Source organism: Brachyhypopomus gauderio, chromosome 10 (genome assembly GCF_052324685.1).
Source record: "Brachyhypopomus gauderio isolate BG-103 chromosome 10, BGAUD_0.2, whole genome shotgun sequence".
Taxonomy (NCBI): domain Eukaryota; kingdom Metazoa; phylum Chordata; class Actinopteri; order Gymnotiformes; family Hypopomidae; genus Brachyhypopomus; species Brachyhypopomus gauderio.
In genome coordinates, this window is record NC_135220.1 from 25,055,947 (window position 1) to 25,069,177 (window position 13,231).

A 13,231-nucleotide genomic window follows, 5' to 3' on the forward strand; every position below is an offset into this window, starting at 1 on the left:
CTAAAACGTGCAGACGTTAGAACCCCATAAACCAAAATGAATAGCTCGTGTATTGTGTTTAGTTCTTACCTGAATATATTTGTGATTGAATGCGGTCAAAATCCAGCTAAATGTCAGGTCTTGAGCTTTGCATCCAGCGGAGGAAGGTATTTATTGATATCGTTCCGTTAGTATTATAAAGTTGATTAATTGGTTAATTTCAGCTTCAGAGTATTCAGTAGAAATATTGAAGCATCATGTGTAGTGAGGTGGATTTACCGCTGTGCGCAGCGCGGATCGGAACACGTACCTCTTCCAACAGAAGTTGACATAATCGCGTTCCGCATTATTTGACATATAATACGTGAACATCAGGCTAACATAATCTTGAAGACATCCTATATTTACGATTCTACGCTCGGAGAGGCACTGCTAATATGGAGGAGTGGAGAGTTCTGTTGCTACCCGTATTATTTAGTCCGGGAGGATGGAAAAAAATTTGGGCGGAGAGAGACGTCAGTACCCTCTCAGGTCATAAATCTATTTAAACCGCCTGCAATCCCAGACAGAGCGTTGCGCGTAAGCAGATGCACATCTGTATGAATAGAAGTGGTTTGCAGCTTGTTACTGGTCTGGCGAAAGAGACATCGGAAAGGCAACAGACAAAATGAGCTGCGCGTTGGTTTTGCATTCCAAGTTTACACCAGGTCTTTTGGACTCTTAAGGAATTTACTTGAATTTCTAACACGAATCGGGGGGCGAACGATTTTTATTTCCTTTTTTTTGTGGAAAGATATACGGCACTCAACAATGAGCGATCTGGAGACCAGTAATTAGTAAATGACTAGACACGCGTCCTGTAACTAATCTCTACAGCCGCGCTTCTGCGTATGTGACCGGCTTCAGCTCCGAAAGCACTGATGTCTTCATTTGCCTGTTTGCGGTTGTTGATGGTGGATTTCTCTCAGATTACCAACGTGGATCTCAGCATCCAATTGTCGCGCGTGTCAGTGCGCGCGGTGTGTTCGGTCGCACACTGACCAGAGCGTTCAGTGTACCTGTGGCGCGGCGCGTGCTCGGCTTCCCCTGCGCACACGCATAAAGACGGACTGGAAACGCTGGTTGTCTACGGACAGAACATTATCGTTTCGCATGTGTATATGGATATAGAGGATAAAATGTTGTGACTGGATACGGAATGTCAGTATTTTGAAGGATACCTCTCACGGATACAATTCTTTTGAACTCGAACGGATCCTTAAATGACTCCCGATCCACTTGGAATTTCGTTTGTCTTTGAACTGCAGGTCTGCATGGGCCCGATTTAAGGTGAGTAATATTGAGATTATAACTAAAATGTCCGAATTTTAGAAGGGATTAAAGTGAAAATATGTATCCTATCAAGTTTCATATCTCATTTAGGATATGTTGCAAAAATCAATGCGTAGGTATAACGTTGGTCATCAGTGGCATATATGTTCATATTATTATGAATGTTTTATCGTAAGAAACTGCGCCACGTTATTTGTATTCTTGGCAGCAACTGTTTTTCCCCTTTAAATAGATTTATGTCTTGTTCTGTCATCGCAATATCTTTTGCTAGATATTTAAAGATCATTTAAATATCCCTGTGCTCGTGCAAGTAGTTTGGTGATCCCGTGCGCAAACCATTTGTTATCAGCTATACATGAAAATTCAACGACGTTTGCGTTCAGCTTCGCCAATAACTTCACGGTGTAATCGCTTTAATTCCCGCGTCCCTGCAGATGTAACTTTGTCGGCTGTTGGCTGCGCGTCCTCTTCTGAACAAACTTGTTTCCATTGGGTTGCATAATCAAAAAAAAAAAAAAAACTCGCGGGCTTCCAGGATAAACCATCTGGAATTCATATATCAAAATTAATTATCAGAATCATTAACACGTCTTGATACATGTTTATATTATCTTAATATGAGTGTCTAAAACTGAATTCTATTTTATCATGTAGACGTGTGCTACTGAATTCACGTTTGTTTTGGCACACATCACGCATTCTCCCATTCGCGTTCACAGACAAAAATCTGTTGAGCATTAACCAAAATTGAACAGTACTGTTATCCTAGACTCTACAGGCAAAGACTCAAATAACTGTATTAATGTATATATTTTTGTCAGTGTTTATTTATTATTTATTAGATTTCTGAGTCATTTTAAATGTCCAATAGGCTACCCCACCTGACATGATTTCAACAAACAACTCCTTTCATTTCAGGATGCATCATTTGCAACCTTTCATTTGTAGTACGCAATAGTGCTTCTGGCTCACAGTGTTGCAAAATTTGCTTTTATTTTTTACAGTAAACAAGAATAATAATATAAAATGTTATACATTTTGTCACTGACGTTACTAGAATTAGACTAAAAACCCTCTAAACCACCAAAATTGCATAATGTTAATCGGTGTAAAAACCAAAACAACACAAAACATTTCTTATGAAAATTGCATGCCAGCATAATCTTTCTTGTTCGTCCTCGAACGAGGACGTAAAGACCCCTTGCGTGGCCGGTTACGTGCGGGTTTTGTGCAGGTGAGATGACGTAACCTCCCGCATGACCTCTGCTTCCTCTCCCTCAGCTGCTTCCATAGGAACTCAGTCTAAGATGAAGTTATGGGATGTTCTAGCCATGTGTTTGTTGCTCCTGACCTCGACGCCCGCCCGCCCCGTGTTCCCCAGGCCGAAGAGAACACCCCTGCCTGCCCTGCGTGCTGAACCCCTCGCCCCCCACCACCCCACCCTAAACACCCGCCCCGAATCCGCAAGCCTCAAACGCGCCTCCTTGGATGAACAATGTAAGTCAACTAACAGTTATAACACTTGTAATGTCACGTCACAGATACTCTATAATGGCACTTTTGATTTTATTTGAGGGGTCGCAGCTTACAGATACAAGGGCAACTCTCAATTCAGTATCTCGATTCAGTATTCAGTATATGCAGCCCTTCCTTCACCCAGCACTGGTGGTGAAGTAGTGTGCCACGTTGAGCAGCTCTTGCTGTGCCAGGGTCGGTAATGCAATGATCTACAGAGTCACAGCTTCCAACATATGGATCTCCAGTGTGGCTGGGCTGAAACCATAGCTTCTAAACCACTAGCATGACCAACTATTTGGCATGAACAACTTTTGAAAACATCCCTTTTACTGAAAATATGCAATCATAGTTTTAGATGTGTTTTACAAAGAATACAACTTCATAGGCCAACTTAGCAGAGTGGCCACTGAAGTCAGAACGCTGCCTGGTTGTACAGCGCATGAATGAAAATTCATTTGAAAGTCAAAGTGCCAAAAAACAGCAAATAATGTGACTGTGCCCCAGATACAGAAGATTGGAGATGACATCCCATTTCTGGATTTGTTTATCTTCACCCTGCTCCAACCAGAAGACCAGGACTTTTTTTTGTTTGTTTTTTTTTGTTCCTGACTTGCGGGGGAGACAATAATAATGGCCATTAAACAAACAAACACAACAAAAGCCATAATGTTGATGAAGAATATGAATAAGGCAACAGCGCACAGGCGAAGGTTCTGGGCCGACGTTGGAGGTCACGGGCCTGTCCGCACTCTCACTGCGTTTGTGTCCATTTCAGCAGCCGAGCGGGGGAACTCTCTGTTTGTTTAATGGAGGATGACGCTGTCTCGTCTGGACACAGACTTCTAGATAAAGCACGAGCTGAGCAATGCGCGTCCAACTGAACACCCGACCCTCATCTTGAGGAACCTCTCCTTTAGCGCTGTTTTGTGCTTCGGTGTCGCCTGCGTCTGTAGCATACGCGCTCTGGTCAGACGTGAGATTGGCATACACGACATTAAAAAAACTCAGAGCGAGTCCAGGACCCTTATGGGCAGTGAAGGAGGAGGCGGTTATCTGCACAAAACAAACACACTGAACCACTACGCAGCACACAGTGTGACTGCCCAAGACGGGGAGCATTGCTGGTTCTGAATATCCGCAAAACTCTAGCCATGAGCTTGGCTATTGTGTTATTTTTCCCTCTCACTTTAGAGAAATGAATGGCCTCTGGCACTCGCTGTCCTACGCACCATAGCTGTCGTTTCGTGCGCTGAAGAATATAGAGTCGTTCGTCAAAGGGTACGGTGTACAAAGTGTCCACCGGCTCACCCGATACTGTTGTACTGATTCAGCCAGCCATGTACTGCTGGAGATCATGTAACCAGCTGGGTGTTAGTTCCACAGGTGACAACGCCAGGAAACCGGGCCTGCTCCTGTCGTGGAGCAAGGCCAGTCTGCTCACTGCACGAACAGGAGCTAAGACTAAAGCCATCGTCTCAATATACCCACAGAATTCCCATTTCCCACACCCTGTAGTACGCTCGTGTAGGCACTTCCCTGACTGTCCTTTACCTAACGTATGGTTTTTCTTAATGGAATACGAGTTGTCACTTTCAATTTCATTACTTGTTAAGTGGATGAATTATAATAAAATTAGTAACAAAAAAAAACACTTATTATAGTCTCAAGAGAGCCTTCCAGATGTCATAATGCAGTCTAGTTAGTTAGACTTGTGAGAGAGTGAACCTAGGGGAGATCCTTCGGTAATTAAATCACTGTGCATTACACATAGATCAAAAGATGCTTCGTCTTTCTCTTCTATGTTCAAGAGCAGAGCAGTGCGTATGTTTTGAGTTTGCGGTTAAGCAGATGTATTCTGCTGTACCTCAATGTCGTGCAAATGCATTTTCCCTGCACTTGAGAACAGAATACAGAAAATATAATCAATCATAAAATGAGGAACTGCACATCTTCTCATATCATGTCTTTTATAGCAGGAAGCGTACACGCAGAGTCAGTTTAACATACGTGAATGTAGGACGTGACAAATCATTACCCATTTGGACGCTGTGGTGATTTCTGCTGTTTTTGCTCCTGCAGATGACATCAACGATCTAGATCCGGAGCAGTTTGACAATGTAATGGACTTCATTGAAGCAGCTATTGGTAGATTGCGGAGGTCTCCGGAAGACGACAGCGGCTCAGAGGGCAGGAGGGTCAAAGGGCGGCAGAGAGGAGCAGCAAACATGGAGAGAGGGAGCCAAGGGCGATCCGGGAGGAAGAAGAGTCGAGGACGTGGCGGGGGACGTGCGAGCAAAGGGGTCCGAGACGAACTGGTCAAAGGTCAGGGCCGCGGGTGCCTTCTTAAGGAGATCCACCTCAATGTCACAGACCTGGGGTTGGGCTACCAGACCAAAGAGGAGCTGATCTTCAGGTACTGCAGCGGTCCCTGTTATGACTCAGAGACCAACTACGACAAGATCCTGAACAACCTCAGCCACAACAGGAAGCTGGACAAAGAGTCCCCCTCGCAAATCTGCTGCCGACCGGTCGCTTTCGATGACGACCTGTCATTCTTGGATGACAACCTGGAGTACCACACGCTCAAGAAACATTCCGCCAAGAAGTGCGCTTGCATTTGACCTGTGCGGTGGGCGAGGGGGCGGGGAGGGGGCGAAGAGAACGCAGTGACGCCAGGCCCGTGCGCAGGAGGTGGACTAACCCCGCACAGAACCCCACGGGCGTCGCCAGTGGATCGCCGCAACATGGCGGCCACGGCAGCCTGCGCTGCAGGACTGTCTCCCCGGACGAGCGCGGTTTATGAGCAAAAAGCTTCGGGGGAAAAATCTCTTCGGCAGTGGAGAGACGGCTCGGTATCCACACCGTGTTACCAACCATCACCAGCGCATTTCCTTATAAGCGCAGCTTCAAATGAAAATGCTATCCAAATAGCATCAATAAAATACTTCATCAGCAAAGACAAACCACAACCCAACAGCTGAACTGTTAAAGTATATACAAACTCTAACTTAGGCAGAGTACACAGTAGTGCAAGGGAAGGCTGCTATGGGGTTCTGCATGGCAGAGGTCACAGACGGCCCTAATTTGTGGACGTTTTCATGTGGTTTCACAGAGTCCCACTTCCCCCCATGGCTCGTACCTGCAGTCAGAGGCAGTCGCTCCATGCTGCCCCCCAGAGGACGTCAGGAGTTTACATTCAGAAAGTACCCCCACTTCTCTGTGCACACTGACCCTGCAGCAGCCACGACAGATTCCTTGTGAATGTTTATTATTCAGAAAGTTATCTATATATATATAGTATATATGAAAAAATGTATTTATTGAAATTTAATTAACTTATTGTTATTTATTGCAATCCATTGTATTCAAGTGTGTTTTCATTTTTCCTATTTATTTGTGAAGCTTTTACTTCCCTCCGTCTTGCGTGGTGCCAAAGTGTGTTTCCTACGGAAAAGCAGCTGACGTGATACTCGAAGCTTGAGAATTAGCTGTAAAAGAATCTCTCATTTACTTTAGGACTTCATAGCCCAGACTTTATAGACTTTACGGACTTGACGTCCCGTCTCTCACCTGTTTTGGCTAAACCAAACAGAATAATCAGACCTCATTAAAAAATAACCAGATGAACTAACTTAAGGACAAGTGGACCAACGATTGTTTAAATAGGAAAAAAATATATATAAAAAGAAGAAAAGATCATAACATAGTTAGATAAACAGATTGTTATTGTTATATTTATTTTTGTTTCTGTAATTCACGAAGCAAAAAAATTGAGCAAACCCGCTGCCTGTGGTGGACCACTTGTTTTAATCAGACTAAAGCAGTTGAAATGCCGAAAACGGCCATCAGACAGCTTTACACCAGTTTATTGTTTGCAGGGGAGGGGGCTAAACAAAACACATCCCAGACCCTGCCCAGAGTGTTTGTCAACCGTAATAAATTCACTCTGGGAGAGGGTTCCAGCACAACTCTACTGTGCCCCATAGAGACCCGGCCTCGCAAACACAAAGCAGCCTTCTAGACATCCCCTAGTGGAGTGGGGCTGCACTTTTGTGGCCGTGTTCTGTGGACAGATGACACGGAGTGGGCGAGGAGGGGCTTCCCCGAGGGTGACCCGGATCCTGGGCTAGCTCTCTGCATTCGTCTTTGGGCCAGGCTTTTAAAAAAAAACGATGAATCAGGGCGTTTAACCCGGGTCACCCGCCTTTGCCACGGCTCCCTGTTTCCTGTAAGATACTTTTCTGTATTCTTCGGCCAAACTGAAGCACGCCCCCGTCAACAGAAGATAGTGGAGTAACTGGGTCCAGCCCCCATTCCTACAGCAGGAAAGATGGAGTACAAACTCCAGACAGGAATAATGAACACACACACATGCACAAACGGGGCTTTCATACAGAAAAGTGCAGACCAGTAGAAAGAGCGACATATACGTCACACCCATCAGAAAGGCAAATTTAGTCCCGATACCATAGGTCACGGCCTCGGGGGAACGCCTTGATGTTTTCACGGATTACGAAACTAGGGCTTGCAGAGTAGACATGGAGTTTGCTTCACTCTATAACCCCCTCGATCTCACCCTCCGCAGAAAGTCCACTATCCAGATATCCCTTTAAGTTTTAAGGCCACTCCTCTGAACAGAACTTTGGCTTCATGTAACTGGGAAGACATCAGTTGTATCTACTTGACCACGAATAACAAACATTTATGAGTAAGCCTTTTCAGATCAGACAGCTGGTACGAAATCGCTTTCAGTAGCTCAACGTCCTGGCCCCATCCCCAACACGTGCTCTGTGCTACTCTGTCCCAGTGGATGATGGTTCGCTCAGCTGTCAAACATTCTCTCTCTTCTGAATGAATCTTGTGGACACTTTGTACAAACCTTAAGAGAGTGTAACCATGCAAAGTAACATGTAAAAGAGTCGAACCGTGAGGAACAGGTAATTTCCAGTAAGAATACGAAGGGAAATCAGACTGTAATCTTTCCATCCTGCGATGTATTGTCAGTCCTGTGAAAAGTTGTCTTGCTTGTTTTGTGTTACTAAACCAAAGCTCTCTACAGACTTTATTTTTGTACAATATTCATTTTATATCTTTTTACAGAATAAAACTTGTTTCTATCACTTTGATGTTTACATGTGGCTTAATCAAGACCATAAAAAATACTGTCCTATTAATACCGATACGTTACAACATTTTGCAAATGCTAACCATGTACACTGCACTGATGATGATTTATAGCAAATGTGATTTTTTTTTATAACTCGATAAATACCTTGGTATCAAAGCAGCGAAGGGAGCTGTATTAGCCTCTCAGATCTCTGGGTCTGAACTGGACTCGACTCCGTGAACAGATGAGGCACGAGAAATCTGTCCAGCTCTCCTTCAACTACCATCTTGCATTCCTGAACACAGGCCCAGGGTTCGGCGGTAAACAAAAGTGAGCTGTAAAGCAACACACTGCAGTAAATCTGGGGACTGGGGTCGGGTGGGGTGGGGAGGAAGGGGGGGGCACTGCTCAGAGAGAGATAGCACTTGGGTGGGTGGGGGTGGTGGATCATACTAAGGTTCCTCCATTCCGTTTAGCTGCAGGTCTTCCTGTAACAGACACTTTACAGCCCACAAGAACAGGATAGGTTAAAAATGACCCACTTGAACATTCAGTCCCAGAGAAGCGTAGTGGAATGAGGCAACATGGTGGACGTCGAAGTGAGGAGACGGGACGGTTGGTATTAGTAACACAGGAAACTCTGAGGCAGACACACGTGTCAGATATTAATTAGCGGTGGAGCAGCCCGGTGTCATCGGTAGCCGCCGTTTTTAAAAGCCGCCTTCTCCTGGTTGTAAGCGTCGCGTGGAAGGTGGCAGCCTGCCAGCCGGGTATGATGTGAAACCGAGGCGGGGGCGGTCCGGCCCACAGACGAGTCCCCGCTAGCGAACTGGGGACGCGGCTGAGTGGTGCGCGATCGACCCTGCGGCTGAAGAGGAGAAATGAGCATGGTGGGCATGGATGGGCCGTGACATCACCCTGCCGCATTCCAGCATTACGCGTGCGGTAAGGGACACCGGAGGGGGGGTGGGCCAACCTCTGACATCATCACTCGGAATAGGCCGTGGCGGATTAGACCGGGGGAGGGGGGACGGGCCTAAAGACTCGCTGCTTCCCCACGCGCTGATGTTTCAGGGGCTTGAATGAGCACACCCCCCCCATCTCGATGCCTGATTCGCTCCGAGGGTTGTGCGGTTAGCGTGTTCCCTCCTCAGCGCCTGGAGAGATGGCTGCCACAACTGGGCCTCGCGGACTCGTGCGTGTAGTAATTACAGTGAAGAATTTGGAAGCGGATTATTTATATTCATATTATTTTATTATATGGGTCTAAATGATAAAGGTTCCTCATCTGCATTCCCAGTCAGGAAGGAGCTAAGCACAGGCCTTACACAGAAGTTAAACAAGTGCATTAGGAAGGACCTTTGAAAGCGATATTTCAGTATCATGTGTCAGAATTAAATCTCTGAATGGCTCTTGGGTTAGTGTGAGGGTGAATTTCACTGTGCTCTAATAAGCAGAAATATGCAATCCATGTACCCCTACATGCCCAGGCTAATTACACGACTCATCCATCACCTATAACCTACGTAGGTTATACAACAGAACTAGAAGTAGTCTAAAGAGCGGGGGTAGACATTTTGGTATATGTATCTTACAGGACGGACATGAGGCCTGAGATAGAAGTGAATGGACCTTAGAGAGAGAGACCTTACCAACGAAACGGTGATAGGGAAATATGAGAAACGACTTAGTAAATGGAACCGAAGCAAGCGCACGCAGAATTACCGTTTTGGTAGCAGAGGTGGCGTCAGAGATTTTCCTTCTGTGAGTGATACGGGGTTGCTTGACTTTTCAGCGAGGGAGCTCTGAAATGTAGGGTGTCCCCCATAATGTGCCGCTCGCCACTGCAACAGCCCCCACACACGCACACACCCGCGCGTACATACTCCACGACCACGAACACAGTGTCATCCTGGGTTAAACACAAGGCCAGATATTCCGGTCATGGGATAGGACGTTCCAAAGTCTGCCTACGTAAATACACCTTTGAATATAACATTTCACATAAGTACGCTACATCCAGGATTTAACACACGCAGCATACAACAATTTTTGCACATTTCAGCCGCAGATTGAGATCGCAAACGTATGTTGCCAGTTTCCAACACCTAGACTAATGAATGAACCAACAGTATCCCGTTCCACAGACCTAATGTTATATGAATGAGCTTCGCACAGAAATAACTGTAGTCAGAATTTGACGCCTCAACCGCCAAATGCATTACATTCATAATAGCCAACGGTGAAAAAGCACTTGCATCTTCAGAACAAAGAAACGCGTCAGGTTAATATCATATGCAGTCTTATTAGTTTGACAATCATAGTTTTTTCCTTTTGAGTCGCCACACGTGGAGGTTTATCAAAAACGTTAAATGAAGGTCAAACGTGCTGCTCCCGCGGCCTGAATCGGATCCCCCGTTTTTGTTCGTTTAAAAAATGTATTTAAAGTATTTTTTATTTAAAGTATTTTTAATTTTATCGTGCAATATTCACACATCAAACTCTAAATACAGGACGGAAATGTCTCAGGGACGCAGTGGCTCCGCTAGGATACACCCCCCCCCACATCACTCCATGACGCCGACTACGTCTAAACCGACTGGCGCGCGATCGTCTTCTATTAGCAGATCAATGCTCAGATCGGAGACATCCAGCTATGAAAAGAATCAATGACTGATATTTCGTCCCACCACGTCTCTGCTTTTCTCGCTTTAAAATGCGCTCAACTAGTTGCAGCTGGTAAAAAAATAAATAAATAAAAATAGAATAGCCTAAAAAGATTTCCAAATATTTACTGAACGCGGTGACTCATCAGGAGTAAACCATTCTCCCTGGGCTAGGACCGAGAGACCGTTTGGTCAAAAACTCCAAGATATAGGCAGTCGGGGCGGGGGAGGGAGACGGACTCTTGAGATTCAGCAGAATGGAATCTGTTGTGACACAGCGGCCTCTTATTTGTGTACAGGCGCTGTTGGGCCTCCACTCAAACATCTGAGCTCGCGCTGCTGGAAGGGCCTCAAGAGCCAATCGAAACGGCGCGGCAACAGCACGAGGCCCTCGGCGTGCCGCGCAGCTCCGCTCGGGGAGGGGGGGGGGGGGGGGCGGCGCGCGCGCAGGGGCGCCGCTACATAAATTAGAGAAATTTATGGGCGGCCACACATCATTTGGAGCGAGAGCTCATCTTTGTTTTCCCACACGTCATAACCAAAAAAGGTGATCGAATCCTCCGAGAGCAGGAAACGCACACCCACCCACCCACCAACCAACACCATAATGGTCAAGGAACCGTCAGTGCCAATACTTGTATGACAAAGCTGACCACACATGGCGGCTGTTTATTGTGAAACATGACGGGGGGGGGGGGGGGGGGGGGGGATAGCACAACTGGAAAAGAATATGTCAAATCCAAGCAATTACAAACACTATCCAATGAATAATCTTCTCAAATCAGACATCAGCTTTATAGAAATGATTTACAAATGGCTTGACAATCCCCTTTCTCTCTCTTTGACACACACACACACACACACACACACACACACACACACACACACACACACACACACACACACACACACACACACACTCTCTTAAAGCATGCTTAAAGGTCACAAAGGTAGTAACTCCATAAAGTCCCATGTGAGTCTGAACACAGAGGTGGAGAAGTTTCTATCCCCCTCAGATTTTCCGTTTCTTCCACTCTGGCTCCTTGTCTCCCTCTTCCTCCTCGGATTCGTCTTCTGCAAAAACGGGATTCGGCTGGGTCCTGCGAAACGGAACACAAACAGTGTTTGCTGACTGGCGGCGTTCAACACACCACGGTGCAAATGAGCACATCTTGACGGACATTCCCATCCTGGGCACTGGGAATAATCAATTGGGAATAATCAGGACAGGTGCCTGGCAGAAAGGCGGCAAGGACAGGTGAAATGGAGCTGGTTACAATTGTGTGAAAAACGCACGCACACACACGCGTACGTACGTATGTACATCGAAGCTTCAGGGATTCTGAATGCGGCCATCAAAGAAGGAGATACTTCTTTACTTTCATCACTCCATTGCGCACGGTGATTAATAAGCAACATCTTGCGTAGAGGAAACCCCAGCAGGGGAGCGCATCGGAGAGACCCGGGCGCCTCAGGAAAGCTCTTGCTAAACAGCAGGGCCTGCGCGGTCCGGACGGCTCTGGCTGGATCCGGCCGCCATCCGCCGGGATGCAGCCACGTGGGCCCAAGCCAGTGGCGACAGGAAGTGAGCGGCCCCCGCGTGCCACGCGGCACAGGACAATGGTCGGCGATGACAGAGGACACAGGAGAAGTTGTGCGGTTGACATGCAATCACTATCCCAGTTCTCGAGTGTCGGCAGCACAGTTTTCTTATATGGGCAAGTCTGTGTGTGTGTGTGTATGTGTGTGTATGTGTGTGTGTGTATGTGTATGTGTGTGTGTATGTGTATGTGTGTGTGTGTGTGTTCTCAGACACCTGAGAAAAAGCAATTATAGCAGCCCAACAAAGGCAGTAACAGGATCATTTGGCCATGGAGGGCTTGCTGTCCCCAAAGCGTTACAATAGTGCTTGTTAGTGTCAACAGTGTCATTAGCTCTAGTAATTGAGGGACGTGTCAATGGGGCGTGCTAATCTAAAAGGGTGCACTCCATTGAAACGAGGGAGGTTAGGTTACGAGCTCACACGCCCAAAACGCCAGCCTGGATTTCAAATTCCGAGCTCTGCGATGCTTCTAGACAGAAAGGCAACATTTTTTCAAACAAAACACAGCCCAGAAATCCAGTGTTAATCAGACGTGCTGTTCGCAGACGCCCGTCTTCTTCCGTCTTAACGGCGGACCTGGATACTGCAGCGAGAGGCTCGAATGAAACACTCGCCGAAGATCCATCTGTAACCCGGCAAGGCTGACCTGCTTGAGGGCAAAACAAGCTCTGAGAAAGTGAACCAGAGCCAAGTGTATGTTCCAAACTCTTCCTTCGCAAAGCGAACCCAATGTGAAAGACTCCAGAGGGAGGTGAAGATCGCTCTCAACACCCTCTCCCAGTCCCTCACCCCCCGTCAATTAATCAACAGCTCGGATGTCCAACACTCCCCACTAAGAGCCAACAGGGGGGCTAATTTAGCCTGCCTGCCTGTTACCCATCAGACCGCGTCAAGTTGGACTCTAAAAGGCCCAAGTCCGAGGCGGATTCGTTTAGTTCCCCCATCGTCCAGGTAAACAAGACGGAAGGGGATGGAGGCGATGGAGAGAGGGATAGAGGATAGAGATAGGCCAACAGTGTCTCATCA

General features: G+C 46.6%; 2 protein-coding genes across 2 annotated transcripts in view; one reads left to right on the forward strand and one right to left on the reverse strand.

The window, feature by feature from the left end:
• The first annotated feature begins 225 nt into the window (after nt 1-225).
• Nucleotides 226-7,949, forward strand: gdnfa (glial cell derived neurotrophic factor a). The gene is made up of 3 exons (XM_077020766.1): nt 226-1,308; nt 2,593-2,808; nt 4,909-7,949. Exons 2-3 carry the CDS (start codon nt 2,619-2,621, stop codon nt 5,448-5,450), a joined length of 732 nt encoding a protein of 243 aa, XP_076876881.1. The 5' UTR covers nt 226-1,308; nt 2,593-2,618; the 3' UTR covers nt 5,451-7,949.
• A 3,489-nt stretch (nt 7,950-11,438) lies between these two features.
• wdr70 (WD repeat domain 70) overlaps nt 11,439-13,231 on the reverse strand; it is a 33,669-nt gene continuing 31,876 nt past the window's right edge. The window contains exon 18 of the mRNA XM_077020770.1: nt 11,439-11,702. Within this exon, the coding sequence (XP_076876885.1) occupies nt 11,615-11,702 (88 nt within the window). The 3' untranslated portion in view covers nt 11,439-11,614. The remainder of the gene's footprint in view (nt 11,703-13,231) is intronic.